The sequence below is a fragment of the Cygnus olor genome, chromosome 8 (genome assembly GCF_009769625.2).
Source record: "Cygnus olor isolate bCygOlo1 chromosome 8, bCygOlo1.pri.v2, whole genome shotgun sequence".
In the NCBI taxonomy this organism is placed as follows: Eukaryota; Metazoa; Chordata; class Aves; order Anseriformes; family Anatidae; genus Cygnus; species Cygnus olor.
In genome coordinates this window covers 8,459,866-8,478,928 of record NC_049176.1, presented here as the reverse complement: position 1 = coordinate 8,478,928, position 19,063 = coordinate 8,459,866, and the positions used below count along the sequence as shown (strand labels likewise).

The 19,063-nt window shown below is 37.0% G+C and overlaps 1 protein-coding gene across 1 annotated transcript; it reads right to left on the bottom strand.

Annotated features, from left to right (window-relative positions):
• Window positions 1-644: 644 nt before the first annotated feature.
• UCHL5 (ubiquitin C-terminal hydrolase L5) lies at window positions 645-19,054 on the bottom strand. The gene is made up of 11 exons (XM_040564987.1): window positions 18,840-19,054; window positions 18,330-18,393; window positions 16,270-16,375; window positions 8,095-8,220; window positions 7,949-8,010; window positions 7,726-7,856; window positions 5,840-5,903; window positions 4,649-4,751; window positions 4,112-4,225; window positions 3,667-3,765; window positions 645-1,252 (listed from the first exon to the last, which is right to left on the bottom strand). The coding sequence occupies exons 1-11, from the start codon at window positions 18,919-18,921 to the stop codon at window positions 1,208-1,210; spliced, it is 996 nt and encodes a 331-aa protein (XP_040420921.1). The 5' UTR covers window positions 18,922-19,054; the 3' UTR covers window positions 645-1,207.
• Window positions 19,055-19,063: the final 9 nt, after the last annotated feature.

Here is a 19,063-nt window from a genome sequence, read left to right as displayed (position 1 = left end):
CTCACAGTTCAATGCAGTATAACTATAGGCAAAGCGAAACCAACACCTTTTACCAGTTTTAAATGTCTTCCAAACAACCTGAGTCCTTTTACTTGTTTTTCTTTATTTCTCATCCAAGCCTTCCAGGAGAAAACTGTAAGTTTTCTAAATGAATTTATATATGCTATACACTAATAATGGTTGAGTAATTGAAGCATTATGTATTGTTGCAATGGCCTGTTACTATCCCTACCAGAATGGTTTGCCTTTTCATGGTTCACACTGAGTAGCACTAAGAGAGTAGGAGGCTATGCAAGCTCCGCTCCCTTTGGTTCACAGGAGACAGGTCAAGCATCTTCCAGTACAATGTTATGAACAAGAATCTTCCTACATGCTTTTTCTTATACAATTACATTTTCTTATACGACTAAATTTTCTCTTACCTCTCAAGGTGAATTAAAAAGCATTGTTTTAAAGGCAACTTCAACATACTGTATAATAGGACTATATTATATCCAAGAATACTAACTCCCTGAGACAATGCTGTACCTTCTTTCTAAGACAAAATGACAATGCATATACCCAAAGTCATAAGACTGATGACCTTCAATACATACCTTAGTTACCTTATCCGACAATAAAAATACCACAGGAAGAAAGTTTGCCAAAATAAAAATGGGAATATTTATTATCTTTTCTACTAAAGCAATGCAGATCTTTTGAGAATATACATCGGTCTTGGCAAATGTTTCTACAGCTAAATTCATAATTTCCAACTTTGTAAAAAAATTAGACATGGACTTTTTAAAAACAAAGACACAGGGCATGTCACTGAACAACTGGATAGTAGGGATGAGCTCAGAACAACTGTTAGTAGGGATGAGCAAAGGAAGCTCATGCTTATGCGTAAATTCTGGCATTTGTATCATCATAAACTTACGTGGGACAAAATGGGTACATTTTCCTTTTAGGCCCACTTCCCAAGCTTTCAGAAATCAGACTTTTAAATACTGCATTTGACCAAAAGAACCTAAACATTACTTAGTAGCCCTACATGCACATGATGCAAGGGGAGGAAAAAAAAATTTGACCCGTGCATACAGTACAAGACAAACTGTAACAATTGTCAAACGTGCACTGGACGAAATTTAAAGTTTATGAAAAGTTTTATTTGTTGTCATGAAAATAGTTTCAGAAGCACATAATTGTATGTATTTTGCAGTCATCTTCACTTGGCCTCCTGAACTTTCTTGGCATTCTGTTTTTCTTTTGCCTAGAAAGCAAAGGGGGATACCGTTAAACTCTGATGAGACAGATCTACCTTCTGTAGCTTTGACTGACTAGTCATTCTATTACTGAACCTTCAGCACAGAATGTTGTAGAAAGAGACATTCAAAATGTATATTCAGATGCTTCAGAGGTATCCTACTGCTGGCTTACTACTAATATTATTTTATGTATAACAGAATGTAAGGATACATATAGGCATAAGTTTATATAATACAAAAGAAATTTTAAAGTTACATAATTCCTGGGGGTGTGGGAGCACTTTTTTTTTAAAACAGAAAATTTAACTTTGAATTTTCCTACCTCCACTCATTTCTTTTAGCTTACAAATTACTCTTACTAATGAAAATATTTTACTTCTCAGGCAAAAATTATATTCAGATACAGATTATCTGGAAAATATTACAGGTGAATTCAAAATTAAAGGAAGATTTGTTCCAAGAAATGTAATCTAAGTGAATATATTTCCTCTAGATGTCTGCAAGACAGCATCAAGTTGGGTGGGACCGTTTATCTGGCTTGAGAGTGGGAAGGCTCTGCAGAGGGATCAGGACAGGCTAGATCAATGGGCCGCATCAAGCTGCATGATGCTGCATCAGCAAGGCTAAATGCTGGGGGCCGCACTTGGGGCATAACAACCTCATGTAGTGGTACGGGCTTGGGGAAGTGGCTCAAAAGTTGCCTGGCAAACAAGGAGGTGGTGGTGCTGAACGTGATTCAACAGCGTGCCCAGGTGGCCAAGAATGCCAAAGGCATCCAGGCTTGCATCAGAAATAGTGTGGCCAGCAGGATTAGGGAAATGAGTGTCCCACTGCACCTTGAGTACTGTGTTGAGTTTTGGGTCCCTCACTACAAGAAGGGTACTGAGCTGCTCAAGTGTGTGCAGAGAAGAGCAACAAAGCTGGTGAAGGGTCTAGACAACAAGACATACGAGGAGTGGCTAAGGGAACTGCGGCTGTTTAGTCTGGAGAAAAGGAAGCTGAAGTAAGACCTCATTGCTCTCTGTAACTACCTGAAGGGAGGCTGCAGCAAGGGAGGTGTCAATCTCTTTTCTCAGGTGAAAACTGATAGGATGCGAGGCAACAGCATCAAGTTACATGAGGGGAGGTTTAGACTGGATATCAGGAAGAATTTCTTCATGGAAAGGGTGGTTAGGCTTTAGAACAAGCTGCCCAGGGAGGTGGCAGAGTTGCTGTTCCTGGAGGTATTTAAGAGACCTGTGGATATAGTGCTTAGGGACATGGCTTAACGGTGGACTTGATGATCTCAAAGATCTTTTCCAACCTAAATAATTCTGATTCTATTCTATGGGCTTCAAGAAAACACAGATAGTTCCTAAGAGCGTTCATTGTCTCCTCCCCCCTCCTCAACTATATATCAGAACATCATAAAACCAGACTAAAGTTACTGTTATAAAGTACTACGCTACAAACATACTCTAAGTAAGTTTAGCTAAATGAATATACTCATTAAATAATACTTAGCTTTTTTTTTTTCGGTTTAATAATATACAGATCTTTTTTGACGGGAGTTGAAAATGAGGGATACTGTCTACTGCACATCAATAGATATACAAGCTAGTACAATGATCTCATTACAATTTAAGTACTTAAATAGCCATATTGCTATAAACAAACTTTAATAACCTTGTCAAGGTGACAGACACACTTTAAAAAACACGCTTTAACATTGATTTACTATTAGGGTTTATATTATTAGCTAGATACTATACAAAGGGCAAAGCAATGAGCCAGTGAATTGGTACTGGGACAAAGAAAATGAGAACAATTTTCAAGTCCTCTGAATAACCAGAGTTCTGTGCTAAGGTTGCCATCTAGCGTTGACAGCTAAATAAATCACCAGAACAGCTTTAAAAACTCCAGCTTGGCAAAAGGAATCAGCCTTGTACATAGGTATCTGTACACATATACTGTTATTTTCAGTTCAAAAAGGGATGTCAAGGTAGCATGGCAGAACTTCTACTACATCGCTGAGGTTCCACATCACAACCTTAAAAGGAATTTTTTATTTTCAGCGTAGAAAAATCCCAAATCATGCTTGTACTGTAGATTTTGTGCCGTAACATGACCTTTACCTGATACTAGATTGCCTTTTCCTCTATCACCACCAGAAAACTTTATTTATGTTATCAAGGAGGAGATAGAGCATGCTTTTGCATAAAAGTGTTTAATCTCCAATCTGTGTTAGAATTCTACTTCTTGAGAATCACAAGGGACTATCAGATAAACCAGCAATATATTTCAATGTAGCAGTTTCAATAAATGAACCCATGACATTTATGCTGTCCTAGACAATTGACTGCATTTTAAAGTAGAAGGTATAAAAAATTACAGCAATACATTGTTTTGTTTCTTATAAATTCAACTAAAAAATACTCACTTTTTCTACTAATGGTATTAACTGTTGGTGTTCTGCTAAAGTCTTCAATAATTCCATGATGAAAGGTAAGTAGTTATGTTTTCTTCTAATATTTTCAATCTAAAAATGAATTTAAAATGTTAGCAGAATTATTATATGGTTGTTATATGAGCAAATTCACTGTGCTCAAAATAACTTTTTAAAGTGAGAAATATACAAAGAATTGACAAAACAGAGAACTACAGAGAATGCAAACTGACTTGTAAGCCTTATGCTAAAAGGAAGCAAGCTGGTAAGTAACATGTAAATTCAGGACTGGCAGGTGAATTTATGTAAAATATTTACGTTGTCTTTCTAATACCCATCCAATTCCCTCAAATTAATTGCAACAGCCTCCCATAGACATAACAGCTAGCTTTCTCTTGCATTTTTTCCATACTTCAATCAAAAAGCAAAGGCTACATACCTTATATCTTTTTAATTTTTGGTTTTCTTCTTCAATTAACATCTGGTATTTTGCAACTTCTGACTGTATAGAACTTAACATGTTACTACTTTGATCTGTATCCATAGGCTCCTCCTTCCACAAAACAGAAAGTGTTAAACAAAGTTAGTGCACAAAAAGTCTTGCCTTTTGAGTATTTCTATTACAGAAAGATTCAGTTTTGCTTACAGTTACAGTACTATTCAAGGAATTTCTGCAGTTAATTTTAAGTGTATTATTTTTTTTAATTAGGAAAACAATGGTTCAGTTACCACAGCATATTAGCCAGGACAGAGCGCCACATTCTGTGGCCATCCCGTACTGAGTGCTCAAATTAGCTCATTTAGGTGATCCCTGGGTATCACCCAGGTATCTCCAGCACAGCATTGGACAGGTATAGTAATCCTTTTACTTGGAAAGGATTTTCAAGTAAAAACTTATTACTTGAAAAGGAGGTGAATAATAAAGACAGAACAGTCACCAAAGAACTACTCCACTACCTTAAATACCATGACTTACCTCTGCAAGTTGCCGCTGTAATTCTGCAATTCTCTGTTCATATATCATCTTTCTGTCAGACACAATAGCCATCAAATTAAACCTTATCTCACCTTCACTGTATCTAAATAAAGAACAAAAAAAAAAATCAAAATTCGTCTCAAATCAAAAAGCCTCCTCCAGGATTTCCTTCCATTATAAGGGAATACATTTTTGGAGGGTTGGGGAGGGAACATAAAGAGTTCTATTAATTTAAGTTGTGCTACAGATCCGATCCTGCCATGAAATAACATCAGACCTCAGATTAGCACTATCCAAACTGTAACTCCTAATAACCTGCTCTTCCAAGATACTACTGTTCCTGCCTGTGGTCAAAAAAAATATTATTTGAAACTGTGTTCAAAAAAACAAGGCACCAGGAAAAAAATGATATGGCTGACAACAAAATTTGTACAAGACTGCTGCATGCAATAGTTTTTATTTCTTTCTTACTGTTACTTTTTAGACAGTAACATCCTCATACGATGTGAAAAGTACATTCAACAGTTAGATTAACAGTCCTTTCGGAGTTTGAATTCTCCAAATGGGGTGTGGCAGTCATATTTTGCTTATCAAATAAAAGTCTCCAAGTAAAAGATTTCCAAAATTATTTCTACCAACATAAAATCAATTTTAACATGTTTAGGGCTGTAACTTGGGGTCACAGCTAAGAAGCTGGAAAACTTCTATAGTACCTTTTTCTAGCTGAAATTTCAAAAATAACCAACATACATAAGGAAAGCGTGTTTTTTATAAATACCAGATGTATGAATATATTTATTATCTGGTATTTTGAATTAAAAGTGCACACCCAAACTTAATCCATGGTAATGGCACTGAGTTTTTCACTTGTGAAGACCCATAGCTGTCTAACAGTTAAACTTGCTCTCATTTTTTCAGAGTACTAGCAGCATCTCTCTTCACTACACAGATACCTACTTTGATTAATCATACTGGAACACAGCGTATTTGAGACTTATCTATTCATCACATTTGGCTCATGTTGGGCAATAGGTTCTGAAGTCACGCTGTGATATGCGCATAAAATGATGCACAAGCTTCATTCCTTAGAAATTCAGTTGAAAGCCTTTAATTGAAGGAAATCAAGAATAAGGATATATTTTTTTAAACATATATAAGGAGCTGTATTTTAAAAGCATCATGATCATTTACTTTTGTATACGTTTCTCTATGACAGGCCGTACAGCACTTATCCAGTCATCTTGATTGCACGCACCTAGAAAAAAATAAAAAAATAAAAATGACTTCTTCAAAGCTTATTGCAAATTCAGAACTTGTATAATTCTGGATTATGCACCAGCTTCAGATAGAATATGTAAAAGTTCTTCCTAGGCAAGAATCTTCCTAGGCAACTGCAGTCTCAAATTGATCACATGATCTTTTGGGGAAGTGGATTACACTTTTTTGAATAGCTATACTTAGACAACTTCCCAAAACAATAGAAAAAAACTCAGTTTTAATGGCAAAAGCATCTAACGTTTACTGTGATGATAAAAAACAGAAGAAAATTCTAATTTCAATAAGAACACAAACCAGTGTAACTGAACAATAAAGGCCAGAGTTTTTTAACTGATTGGAAATCTATAAAAAAAGGATGGACTCTTCAGAGGAAGAGCACAGCATATCATACCTTTAATAAGTCTTCATATTGTATGAAAATGTAAGAGAGAAGGAAGTCAAGAGACTATTGATTCTTGTGTTCTCTGTCATAAATAATTATGTTCCAATAAAAGTTTTGCTTTTTCATTAGGCCTACAAACGTGACTAATTGTTCCAAAGGATGTGAAAGAGGACAGAAAAAGGAAAAAAAAGTAACGGTAGTCATAGCCATTCTATTTAGGTGAAATAAAGAGTTAACACTGCTTATGGAATACTATGTTAAAAAGTCAAACAGAAAAAGGATATACGATAACTTAGTCTCCTGTTTGTCTTGGAACCAACTAAAGATTCTCAAGATTCTCTTTAGACTAACTAAAGGTAATTTCATAAATTGATAATGTCTTTCTAGCAATTTCAGGACCGTACAATAAATGAAAAAGCTTGTATGATCTTGTGACCATAACAGTTATGCTATTGATAGATGTGCTGGTTGTAGTCAGCAGCCAGACTGAAGGTGAGATTTAGCAGAAAGCCATTACTCAGCCTAAAAATAAATAAAATCGTCAAGCACATTGAGAAAAGATGTTGGAAACAGAGTTTGGAACACTCTGGATTATACCAGAGTCAAAAGAAACTGCAGAAACATGATAGGACTGTAACTTTTCAAGATACAAGATGTTACATGTACCACAAGCTAAGGAAGACTACAAGACATGAAACAGGAACTCTAACAGAGAATAAAAATAAGCTATGAGCAGCTATTCTCTCTGATATATTTTGGAAAATATTTGCTACCTGTGGAGAAAGAGGGCAAGGTATAAATGTCAGCTGCATAATGTACAAGTACATGGGGTCAGCTGTACTTCCGCAAAAATAAATGGTAAAATAAAGAGATATGTTATAATTAACCTGTAGAAAAATAGCTTTCAAAACATGACATGGGAATTGTCTTGGGTGACAATACCACAAACAAAAGATAACGCTAGGACAAAGGGGAACAACACACTAATAGTAAGGAAAACAAAAAGCATTACATGGTTTTACCATTTTTTTTTTTTTGAGACAAAGCTGAAAACAACTTATTTCCTCACATAAGGAGAGCAAATATCCACCAGTATACTATTGGTGCTTCTCAATTTGCAACAAAACTATTAAGGTATTAGAAGCCCACAGGATTGCATAAGCTTTTCATTTGATTACTGGATGAAAGGAGAGAAAAACAGAAACCTAGTGGAAGCGGGAAGAAAAATGGATTTTCAGATTAACAAAAATAAAACAATATGAATTACTGCAAAGAAGTATGTGACTGACTTGTATATTAAGAAAATCTATATATTTTTAATAAAAAACTTCATTTGATCCTAAAACATATATACAACCAAATTGTTCCACCAAGTTATTGTTAAAATGAAGGATGTTCAGAAAAGATGAAATACTACCTAAATCAATTGGTCCTTCCCTTAATCCATCTAGTTCATATAGCCGTCCATTAACAGGAACATAGCTTACAAAGTGAAATGCATCTTCTTCTTTTGCTGAAGACTTTGCATCAAATTCAAACATCTGTTGTCTACAAAGGAAATGTAAGAAAAAAAAGATCTGAGATTAAAAAGAATTTGCCTGAATTCCGCCTAGCTGGAAAACATGTAAAACACTTGCTACCTGGCAAAACTGTTGTGAACTTGCCGAATCACTTCTGAGTTGCTTAGTGCCAAACCTTTCATCTGCAATTAAATAAAAAAGTTAAATTGTAAGCCAACATATACACAACACTGATACTTAAAATATAGAAAATAGTAGGCACTTACCGCGGCATCAAAACTTTGTGAAAATTCTTTAAATTCTGACAAAGTCTCTCCTAGATGGATATCTTGATGAGCGCAATTTAATAGCACACTCACTATGGCTTGAGTAGCACAAGCATTATTTATTACCTACAAAAAAGTGCAAGCATTGAGAATTGGCTCAGTACTGATGACAAAAATATAGTTTAAATTCGGTAACATGTTTGGTTACACACACTGTCCTCGCCGATTCACGTTACTGCTTCACTCTCAAAAAAGACAGCAAATCTAGCTGAGTAGCCACAGAAACAACTTTGCCGTAGAAGACCAACGAAATGAACACTGAATGACTGTTGTATATTAGTCATTGATTGAACTAGTGTTTCACACCTGTTAGAAACTATGTCATTCTACTGACTACCTCCCTTTTTGTCCATTAATAAAGGACAAAACAACAAACAAACAAGGAAACAACAAAAAACAGGAACCCTCTGATTTTAGTGAAATGACCAGTAAAACACTACTCATGGCAAGCTGCCCAAACTATATTAAATCTAACGTCAAAAAACAAGAGAGTCATCCTCCCAAAGAGGATGTCATTCAAATAGTTCAAATAATCTAACAGGATTAGAAGCACTCAAAGAATATTCATTTGGGCAATAAAGCACATAACCAGACCTGGAATTTTTTTCTTAAAAGGTTATGCTGGACAAAACATATCAAACATCCTAAGGATAAAGTAATAAATTTAGAGGTGTTCCAAGATGTAAACATTTTCTCCCATAGACTTTTTGCTGAATACCGTATGAAATATAAATAACATATGAAAATATAATTTTTTCACTTGTTTCTTACTTTCCAATGTGCCTATCCTTTTCAACATAACATTTAAGTTACTATTGTGTGACTGTTCCTTAGACTTGTGCTAAATATTCAGTTTTTAGAAATATAAACAAACCCCTTCACATTACAGTCGTGCCTTTAATGGTTTTTAAATCATATCCACACTAATATATATACAGCATTTAAAGAACATAAATGAGACCATAATACCAGAAAGACTTCTTATCAGCAGTTTTTTCCTCAGTGAGCTACAGACTGGGAAAAATAATGTATTTTCAACCTGTGAGACTATTTTTCAATTGAAAATGCTACTTAAACCTTAGGACTGAGAAAGAATGTTGCTTTTGTATAAAAAATGAAAATTATTTCGGGACTGAATATGAAACCACTTCCAACAAGAAATAAGGGGTGTGGGGGGGAAGAATGAACCCTCAACCCCCCCAACCACAACAACTTGTTTCACAATCAAAATCATCAAATTCTCCTCATTGAATGCAAATAGTTGTCAAAAGCAGGCAGAAAAATCTGGCCATGTTTGCTTGTCTTTAATTCTCTTTATTTAAATTCTGTCGATCATCACTGTCCTTTGCATTGCCACTCCTGCTCCAGAAATTGCCTCAGAGACATCACTTGTTTCTCTCGATCTTTTATGAAATCCAATTGTGTTAATACTACATGCCGTATCAGACATTTATTTTTTGTACTTCATGACATTCTTAGTTCAGATTTAGTTCAGTCTTTATAGTGCAAATCATAAAGTATATTTTTCTTAAACTAAGAAGTGTTTTGTTTTTAATCTGGTTGTCTTAAATTATAACCAAGGGAGTCAGCTACACACGCAGAACAGATTATAGCACCTGAAACAACTTAAATAGATTGCAGGTATGCAAGCTAAAGGCTGCATTTCACAGTTAGGAAAGAAAGAGCATGGAAGGAAGATCAGTTGAGGGTAGTGAAACAACAAACAGCAGCAAAAAAATGAATAACACAGACTAATAGAATGAAATAATTTGAAATCAATAAACTGCAACACAAAGGGAACCAAGAACAATAGATTCTCTGCCATGTGACTACGGAATGGTATCAGACACTGTTGTAAGAGAACTAGTTTGAAAGCAGGAGGATCTGAAGTGGATTATAGCGAGCCAGCCTGAAGCAGTGGTACAAACATTGCAGAAACTCAGCTGACACAGCAAGAAGGCAGGAAGGACAGCAGAGACCCCTGCAGTGAAGTGTGTGCTATTAAAATGAAGGTACACTCGAGCAAACTTCAGCTGCAGAATAACTCACACAGGATATTAACAGTAGAGAGCATACCATGTGATGATAATTCTCACTGAAAAATCAAGATGGAATGATGAGTTGCTCTGGCAGACTGCTAACCCAACAGTGAATTCAGAAAGGGAAGGGAAAGTAAAAGAGACATTTTGAGTCTAGAGGCAGATCAGCACAGAAGCTGGACCAGCTGGACACAGGAGCTTGAACTAACAGCAAAAATACAAGGAAAAAAATTAAACTCAGCGTGGATTTGTGGTCTTACACTGAAAGGCAAATATTGAACATTTTTGTGTGCCAACTGCAGTGTGGAAGTAATCTGCTTAAGTGTACAAGAACCATCTTAAACTATCTTGTCTTACTGCTAGAAAACAATACAGAACAAATGCAGATCTTAGACCAGTGCTAATGAAATGGAAACAAGTTACAAAACCAGAAATGCTCCAGAATATGTGAGACAAAAGGGAAGGAAAAAGCAGTAAGAAGATAGTGCTCCAGCAGAGCAACAGAGGGAAGGGCAGGTGATTGATGTAAAAGGACAGCATGGTGCTGGAGCTAGATGATGAGGGAGAAGGACCTGGTGGAAGGAGGAGGTGCCCAGCTAGCAGCAGCTCACAGGCAGGGCCAAGTACACTGACCAAGGAGGTGACTGTGGTACCAAAGGTAGATGAGTGCAAGGCTTACTTGTTACGCAGCCCAGCATCCTATCACCACATGCAGCCAGTCCAACAACGCTGCACATGCAAGCTATTAAGTCCTTTTAGAGAGAAATGGTCAGGATGTCCACCTACCCCAACCAACTTCCAACGTTATCTCCGTTACTTAAGGTGTCTCAGTGTTGACCGAAACCATTTTCTACATTCAGACAGCTTGTCCTAGAAAAAATCTTTTCAGCATAATATTTTGAATTGAAGAAATTATGGAGGATTTTCTGCATTTGTCCAGAAATCCCCAAACTTGCTCTATATTTCTGTCCAGTAAGTCCTGGAGCATTTGAACATTGATTTGATCAACATTCAAGGATTCTGACTTAAAGCAGAAATCCGTATTTGAAAGATTTTGCTGTTGAAAGCTACAAGTTCCATTTACTAATATTTGAAAAGGAAAAGAAAAACAAACACACACAAACCAACCACCAATACATATGCACTAGTAAGATGCAGAAGCCAGACTCAACCCCCCTGAGAAAACTGCTGCATTGCCAAGTGACACTTAGCTTAAAACAAACCATGGCAAGGAGCTACTTGACAAGGCTATTTTGTCACGCCCTCCCATTAAGGTTCACAACTCCATAAGCAGACACCTTTCCCTATGAATCCAGCTCAAGTTTCTGGGTCAGCTTAAGGTTGTAGTACTTTGAGTCCTCAAATTACATCCTCCATCCGATGGATTATCTATTCTGTTTTCCAAACAAAATCTCTAAAGAGCCCTGTGCCGTAACTACTAACATAACCAGCAAATCTCAAGGGTTTACATGCTAAGCATCACAGAATTATAAAACAGTTGGCTTTACAAAGCCCCATGACAAAAATTTAGCATTAGGACCACGTTTTGAAAATTATTAATGTTTATAACTGCTATCTAACTTAGTTAAGTCATCCTTTGGTATAAAAATATAACCTCCCTATCATTATATTCCATTACTAAAAATCTCTTTCTGATTTTCATCAGGTGTGTATCCAAGTTCATTTAACTTCTTATGATGTTATCTGTTATCCCATGTTTTACTTTAGCATGGGTATCTGGTCAATTTTAATGTTACCAAGTCTGAAAACATCAAAAAAAATTATGCTTGAAATCAGGTGAAGTATTTGAAATTAAAAAAAATAATAATTATTTAACGTGCTCTAATTAGCGGCATAAAGATAACTACAAACCCAAGTTTTTTTATTACAGTATTATTAGCAAGATTTTGCTTCTGAAGATATAGACTTTTTTCCTGATTAATGTTGTTATTGTTTTATTATCACAATTGTAACGTTCTATCATCACAATGCAACACAAAATAAATACATGGCACAAAATAAATGCATTATATCAATACTGATAATAAAAACTGTAATAAAGTAATTAAAAAAATCAGTAATAAAAATTGAAAGGGTTATTAAAATAATAATAAAAAAGTATGCAAGTCTACAACTACAGCTTTCTTTTCTGTCAAAAGATGCTTCCACTTCCACAGCGGTCAGCACAGAACACAGCTATTCAAAACGGTGCTGAAGACAGCTGAATGCATTGAGTGGTACGATCACGTAACCGCTGCATGTAAAAATAATGGCAAGGGCCTACTGAAACAACACAGAAATCAGGAAATTCAGAGTTAAGGCTGAAATCGTATCCTTAACTCACCTCATTGTGCCTAGGTATCCTAGCTCAAAGGGTAATTCATCCAGAGTTCTGTGGCCCCAAAAAGAGGGCCAAATCATACCTAGGCATAACAGGGAGGCCAAATTTAAGATGAGTACACATAAAACTGACCAATAAAAAAAAAAAAGCCTTTAATATGCATGCAGATTTGACAGACTTTAAAATTCAACCCCTCCCCCCTCCCCAGCATACTCATAATTTAACCTTGAAAAAGATCGAATTGCCATTTGAAATTCAGCTTCAATATCATCATGAAAGTGGGTAGGAGCAAAATACGAGCATGCAAAAGCTTCTTATAAAAATCAGGTTTCCTAACACAATTTGAAAGTTGTTTTGCTGGACAGGGTATAGGAGTTGTAGCCTCTAATATCTAAAGTTTCTCCCCAAATTAAATAATTTTCAACATATAATATTCAATTAATATTGAACAGAAATGGAGCTACACTATTAATATCATTTCTTTCCAATACTGAATTGTTGTTGCATATTAGCAACTTAGTCTTGCTCATAGAGGATTCGGAATTTCATTTTAGAACTTCTCTGCAGTAAGATGTATTATACCCAATCTCTTTAGATGATAACATTTAAAAGAAGAAAGTGTATCGGAATGGGAAAGAAAGGCAATCAGCGAACTTCATGAGATTTTTGTTGCCCCAGTGTCACATCAGTTTTGAAGAAACGAACAGACTGGTAATCTTAAAAGTCATACAAATCTTGCTAACCCAAACAAGAAATCTACTTGTCCTGGGCTTACATCCTATAAATGAACATATAGTTATCTTACTGATCACATTTTTTTTTGAGATGCTAAAAATAATAAAAAGATTCTTTAAAGATAATGCCCCTACCCTCCTCAAAGCCACCATATGATTGGCTTTAAACATGTAAGGGGAAAATAAACAAAGAAGGGACGTGTACCCTGCTGCATGACAGCTGGGAGAAGTTGCTATTTTACAATAGAAATCTTTAATAGCAATGTTTGTCTTCCTTTCTGCTCCCAGGTGACTCAGCAAGATTCACAGACTGTGGTTTCAAGTAATACAGTAACATCACCTCTACTGTAAGAGAAGCTCTTGTTCCCACTCACCTTTTACCAGCTTTGGTCTGTACAAACTCTCATTGTGAGACTAAAATACATCTCACAATGTGGCAGTAGACTAACCCAGAAAAATAAGCACAGGAAACCTACAGAAAACTGCTTGCTAACGATCTGCACCAGCTCATGGAATTTCAATGAGCATCTGAGCCATCGCAAGAGAAGACCAGAACCATGCAGCCAAAACGAGGCAGGATGGGAGGACCAAGACTTCCATATTCTAATCAGCAGCAAATATTCAGATCAGCCACTTGCTTGAGAAAACACTATTAATCCTCAAAACACAGCTCATCGAGTTAAAACTCTCACCTTGGAGGAAGTCAGCCTTCGTTAAAGCTACCAGAACTAAACAGGTGCTACACATTCCTGCCAAAATACTGAAACCAACTTCTTTCATTGACTTTTAAGTCATCTTGACTTTTAAGTTTCATTTCTTTGCAGCTATTTCACCAGACATTCAGTCACAATACCTCAATCCATGCAAAACTGATCTGACGTGAAACATAAGCTACATCTGTAAGAAATGTTTTGATTTTGCCAAGCCAGCATACTCAACAAACAGATCAAACTAAAACATTACAAACAGATTATAGTTTTAAACTCTTTTAAAGTTACTTTTGAACTATACATTCAATGTCATCCAGTGAAATAACTAGGAACTATTATTTTAAAATAGGGAACACTTCTGGAAACTGCTTTCCACACTTAAATTAATGAGTCAGACCAGCACACCCACCTTGAAGAACTGCAGGTAAAGGAGGAAGGAAGATTAGAAAGGTCCTTCACCTCCACAACAAGAAGTTTAACGTGTTGGAATTTAATTTTAAAAAGCAAAATATGAATGCTTCAATGAATGCTACAAAACAAAGAAAGCTTTTTCACTGTTAGCCTTGATTTTTTTTCATATTTTTGTTAGCAAATCTAACATCATCTAAGTTTTCTGATGTACATTCTGCAAAGCCAAGTTAAAGCTCAAAGCTCTTCTTAGCCACTTGCTCTTAAACAGTGTCACATTCCAAAAAGGAAAATATGGGGGGGGGGGAGGCAGGGGGCGGGAAGCAGATAAAGTTGAGCAAATAAATGCTTCAAACTTTTGAGCTACTACCTACTCATAGGAAATGAGAGATGAAATCTCTTGCATGAGGATAAATTTGTGTTCATCTGAAAAAAAACAAAAACAAAACAAAACCAAACCAACCTTTCTGCATTCACATCTGAGTTGTTTCCTCCTGCCAAGTAGCTACCCTTTGACAGTTGTATCAAGGATTTTCTCTGGGGTTCTTTGCAACAAGGCTACTCCATAGCCACAGCCTATCGATCACTAACAATAGGTTTGATTATGTAGAAAGAATAACCTAAAATGGTGCCTATGATGCCAATCAAGCTGTAAAGACAAAGGTAAACTACTGCTGATCACTGTATCCAAGAACGATGGACACTGTTTGGCAGGACTCAAGAGCTGCAGCAGGGGAAGAATTAAGAAATAGTATTAAAATAGCCCAAGGAATAAAGTCAGCCACAACAGCATGAAACAGTAAGGTAAAAGGATTATAAGAGAAACTAATTAAAGACTATTATCTGCATAACAGAAGCACATATACAGAGTAGTCGGGTGAGCTATAAATATACCTTCTGATTCCATTGCTTTCCACATTTCTGTTTTTAGCTAGGAGTGCACGGACAATTCTTTATATCCTGAAATTTACGTAGAAAGCACTTCTGCGTTTGTGGAAAAAAACATGAGTGTGCAAGGCTTCTCAGAAAGCCTAATGATTTGCCCTTTGATATGCATGCTTTGTGTTTAAAACATATAGTGCTATCATTCTTGTTTGAACAGCTTCAATCATGTCTTGAAAAAAGTTTTTAAAAAATTATTAAACACTTCTGCTTTCATTCTGGTCACTTTCTCTCGATTTTTTTGTTTGTAAACAATACCTCAATGCGCACAGCAGCTTGTCAAAGGTAACACAGAATTTCAGTACTAGGCTGTACTTAATAAAATGCAATGGATTACAATGGCAAAAACAATCAACTCAATTTCAACTTTCTGATTTAAATACTTCAAACTTAAAATTTACAGACCAAAATGGTCTATGAAGTCTTAAAGAAAAGCACTAGCCCTGGAAACATACTGACCCGACTGCAGAGTATTTGATAAACACAAGAGACAAGAAATGGAGTGAAATAAACATTTTTTTCCTATGATTTGTTGAAAGTGGTTTCAAAACCAACAAACACAAACAAACCAAAACCAACCAACACATCAATAAAAAAAGCTAACTACAAAACAAGCCTTGCTCCTTCTGTCACAAACTAAGTAATTCTTTATGGTACAGAAGAGTTGCTTGCTCTTATTTTTTTTTTTGTTAGCCCTCTTCTCCTACATGAACTTTACTTTTCTATACCTGATGATATTTTTGTCTGACTTGACAGATCAATCAGATTTGCTTTGCTAATCATCTTATACACTGTTTCTTGTCTCACAGGACTTGCTGGAATTTATTCCACCTTGCAAAACGTTAATTTCTGTGTACATTTTAACAAAATGCTAGTTTACCTTTCAGTATTAAAAGCTCCGTTTCATGACACATCTAACAAAAATACTGAACTTGCCGTACCTGTTTAGCAAAAAATATTGTATCCAGTCTGGAATCCTGAACAACAGAACCTGCTGGTTCCTCTCCAGGCTGCCACTTGAATAGGAAAATGAGCCCGTGTACTGGCCTAAAAAGTAAAATTGATAGGAATAAAAACAACTGTATTGACGAAATGCATCAAAGCCAGAAACACATACTATAATTTAACCGTATACTGCTACAGTAATTCTGTTAATTATTTCTTTCTGAATACTAGGAGCTCACACTGGAAATTTTGGACACGGTCTTTTAATTAGGCAGAACATACTTCAGACTTCTTTTCACATATGCTAAACAATTCCAATCTGAATTTGCATTTAGTAGTTTTCCTAAGTCAGGACCAGTTTTTCTGGTCACTATAATAGTTGCACAATGTCCTTTTGAATTTGTTAGTGATTGGGAAATATTTTGATAGCTATTTACCAATCATATATATGAGCTGGAACTAAAGTTTTGATACTCCTTTTAGGCTTAAATAAAATATTCAAAGAACAGAGCAGCTCTTATGAAACTTCACGCTTTGAGATATCGTTCCAAGAAGACGCTTTTCTCCTCTACTAAAACCATGTCTTGCTATTCAGACTGCTTGTCTTGCACTGAAAATAGCTTTTACTGCATGCGGCACTGTATTCAGTACTCACAGCTACATTAAAGCAAAAACTTATTCATCATATCAGTTTGAAATTAAGGTTATCTCCACAAAGGTGCCACAGAACGTTTATTTGCAAAAAAGTGAACACGCTACTGCGCTGCATAACAAACTTTTCTTAACCTCTGACAGCACTAACAGTAGGTCTGTTGCGGGAATTTGAAAAACGCTACATGTTAATTATTACTTTTTTAAACATCTTCAAGTTACAATGTTGTATCTGTAGATGGGAAGGAAGGAAGCTGGTGAGGACTCTAGACTGCAAATATATACAACTGACAGTAAAAACAAGCAACGCTGCTACTTTATGGACAAAACAGGTAACATTCCCATGGAGCACCAGATGAAGTATATGGCTCAGGCAGCAAATAAGCCACTTCTGAAGTAACATTTGTGCCATTCAGGTGCCACTTGCGAAATACTTCCTGTGAGACAAAAAGAATCTAAAATCGTACCTTTCATGTTGATTGCTACCTCTCTGGAAAAATTAAATATACAAGTGTAGCTTAACGGCACAGCAGTAGAACGTGGCCTAGGCCGGACGATTTTTTCTCTTAAAATCTTGCTTGCAAACATAGATTAATACTTAACGCATAATGGAGAGAATGGCAAGAGAATTACTGCTGCCTAATGAGGACAGCACTGTTCCATATGATATCAGTCATTGTCAGTTATGACACGACTATTTGCCTTCACAAACAGTTCTGCGGGAAAGATGGGTTACACAAGTGCCTAGCTACAGTAAATTAACTTATTTAAGACAGCAGATAAAATGCCATGTTACACAGGGAAGAAGGGAGATAAGTTTAAAAAAAGCAATGACCAAAAGTTAAGCAATTTGTGAAAGGATGTAATTCAAGCCAAGGACAAAGTCATCAGCAACTTTTCACGTTCTAGTTGCTATTATCATCTCTTCCCATAAACAGAAAAGCTAACTTACATACCAAGGCATTAATAAAAGGTCATTTAATTACCAAGTACTTGATTAAATTAGGACTAGAGGGAATGGCCTCAAGTTGCGCCAGGAGAGGTTCAGGTTGGAAATGAGGAGACATTTCTTCTCAGAAAGAGCAGTCAGGCATTGGGACGGGTTGCCCAGGGAGGTGTTAGAGTCACTGCCCCTGGGGAGGTTTAAGGAAAGGTTGGACATGGTGCTTAGGGACATGGCTTAGTGGGAATATTGATGGTAGGCGGACTGTAGGACCAGATGATCTTGGAGATCTTTTCCAACCTTAATGATTCTATAAATCAAGATCCTAATTAACTTCTGTGGAAATTAGGAAAAAAAAAAAAAGCCACCTTCCTGAGTTTAATACATTTCTTTTGGAGACTTCACACAAGTGTAAACTAAAAAAAAAAAAAAAAATGCATGTTAGAAAAGAAAGTTCCTTACTTCAGTTTTTCAAAATTTTCTGACTCCAAGCTCCATATTTCTTCAACTTGTGCTCCTCTACAACCTGAATAAGGAAAGAGAGGTTTTCTCAAGTGCTGCATTTAAAAGGGGCATAACCAATAAAAAAGGGAAGATTAATCTATTAGTTAAATAGAAACACAAGCGAAGTGCGCCTAGACTTTGTGAGGAAAAAAAAGAAACGAGATGTGACAGGGATTATAAATTAATGGGCAAAATTATTTTGCTCCTATCACCAAAATCCCCACAGACTCACCTGCTGATACTACCACACAACCCCCGCGCTGCTAGAGCTATTAAACGCGCGTCAGAGCAAAATTTCACCTCTGAGGAGCGGAGGCAGCCCCCCCGCGGGCTGCCCACCTCCCCCCCCCCGCCTTCTGCTCCTCCGCCGGGAGGCTCCGAGCGCTGAGGGGCCGGGACTCGCCCCCCTCAGAGGCCGTCCCGGTGCGCAGCCCCGCGCCCCCTTCCCGCCCGCCGCCGCTCCCTCACCGAAGCCCTTGATGAGCTCGGTGAAGACGCCGGGGTCGCTCTCCATGAGGCACCACTCCCCGGCGCTGCTGCCTCCCGACATGGCGGCGGCTCCGAGCCCTGAGGGGAAGGAAGGAGCGCGCGAGGGCAGCCACCACCGGCACCGGCTCCGCGGCAAGGCCGAGGCGCGGCGCTCCCTTCCCGGCAGCCCCCGCAGCCCATCTCCGGGGCGGGGACGGGCCGGG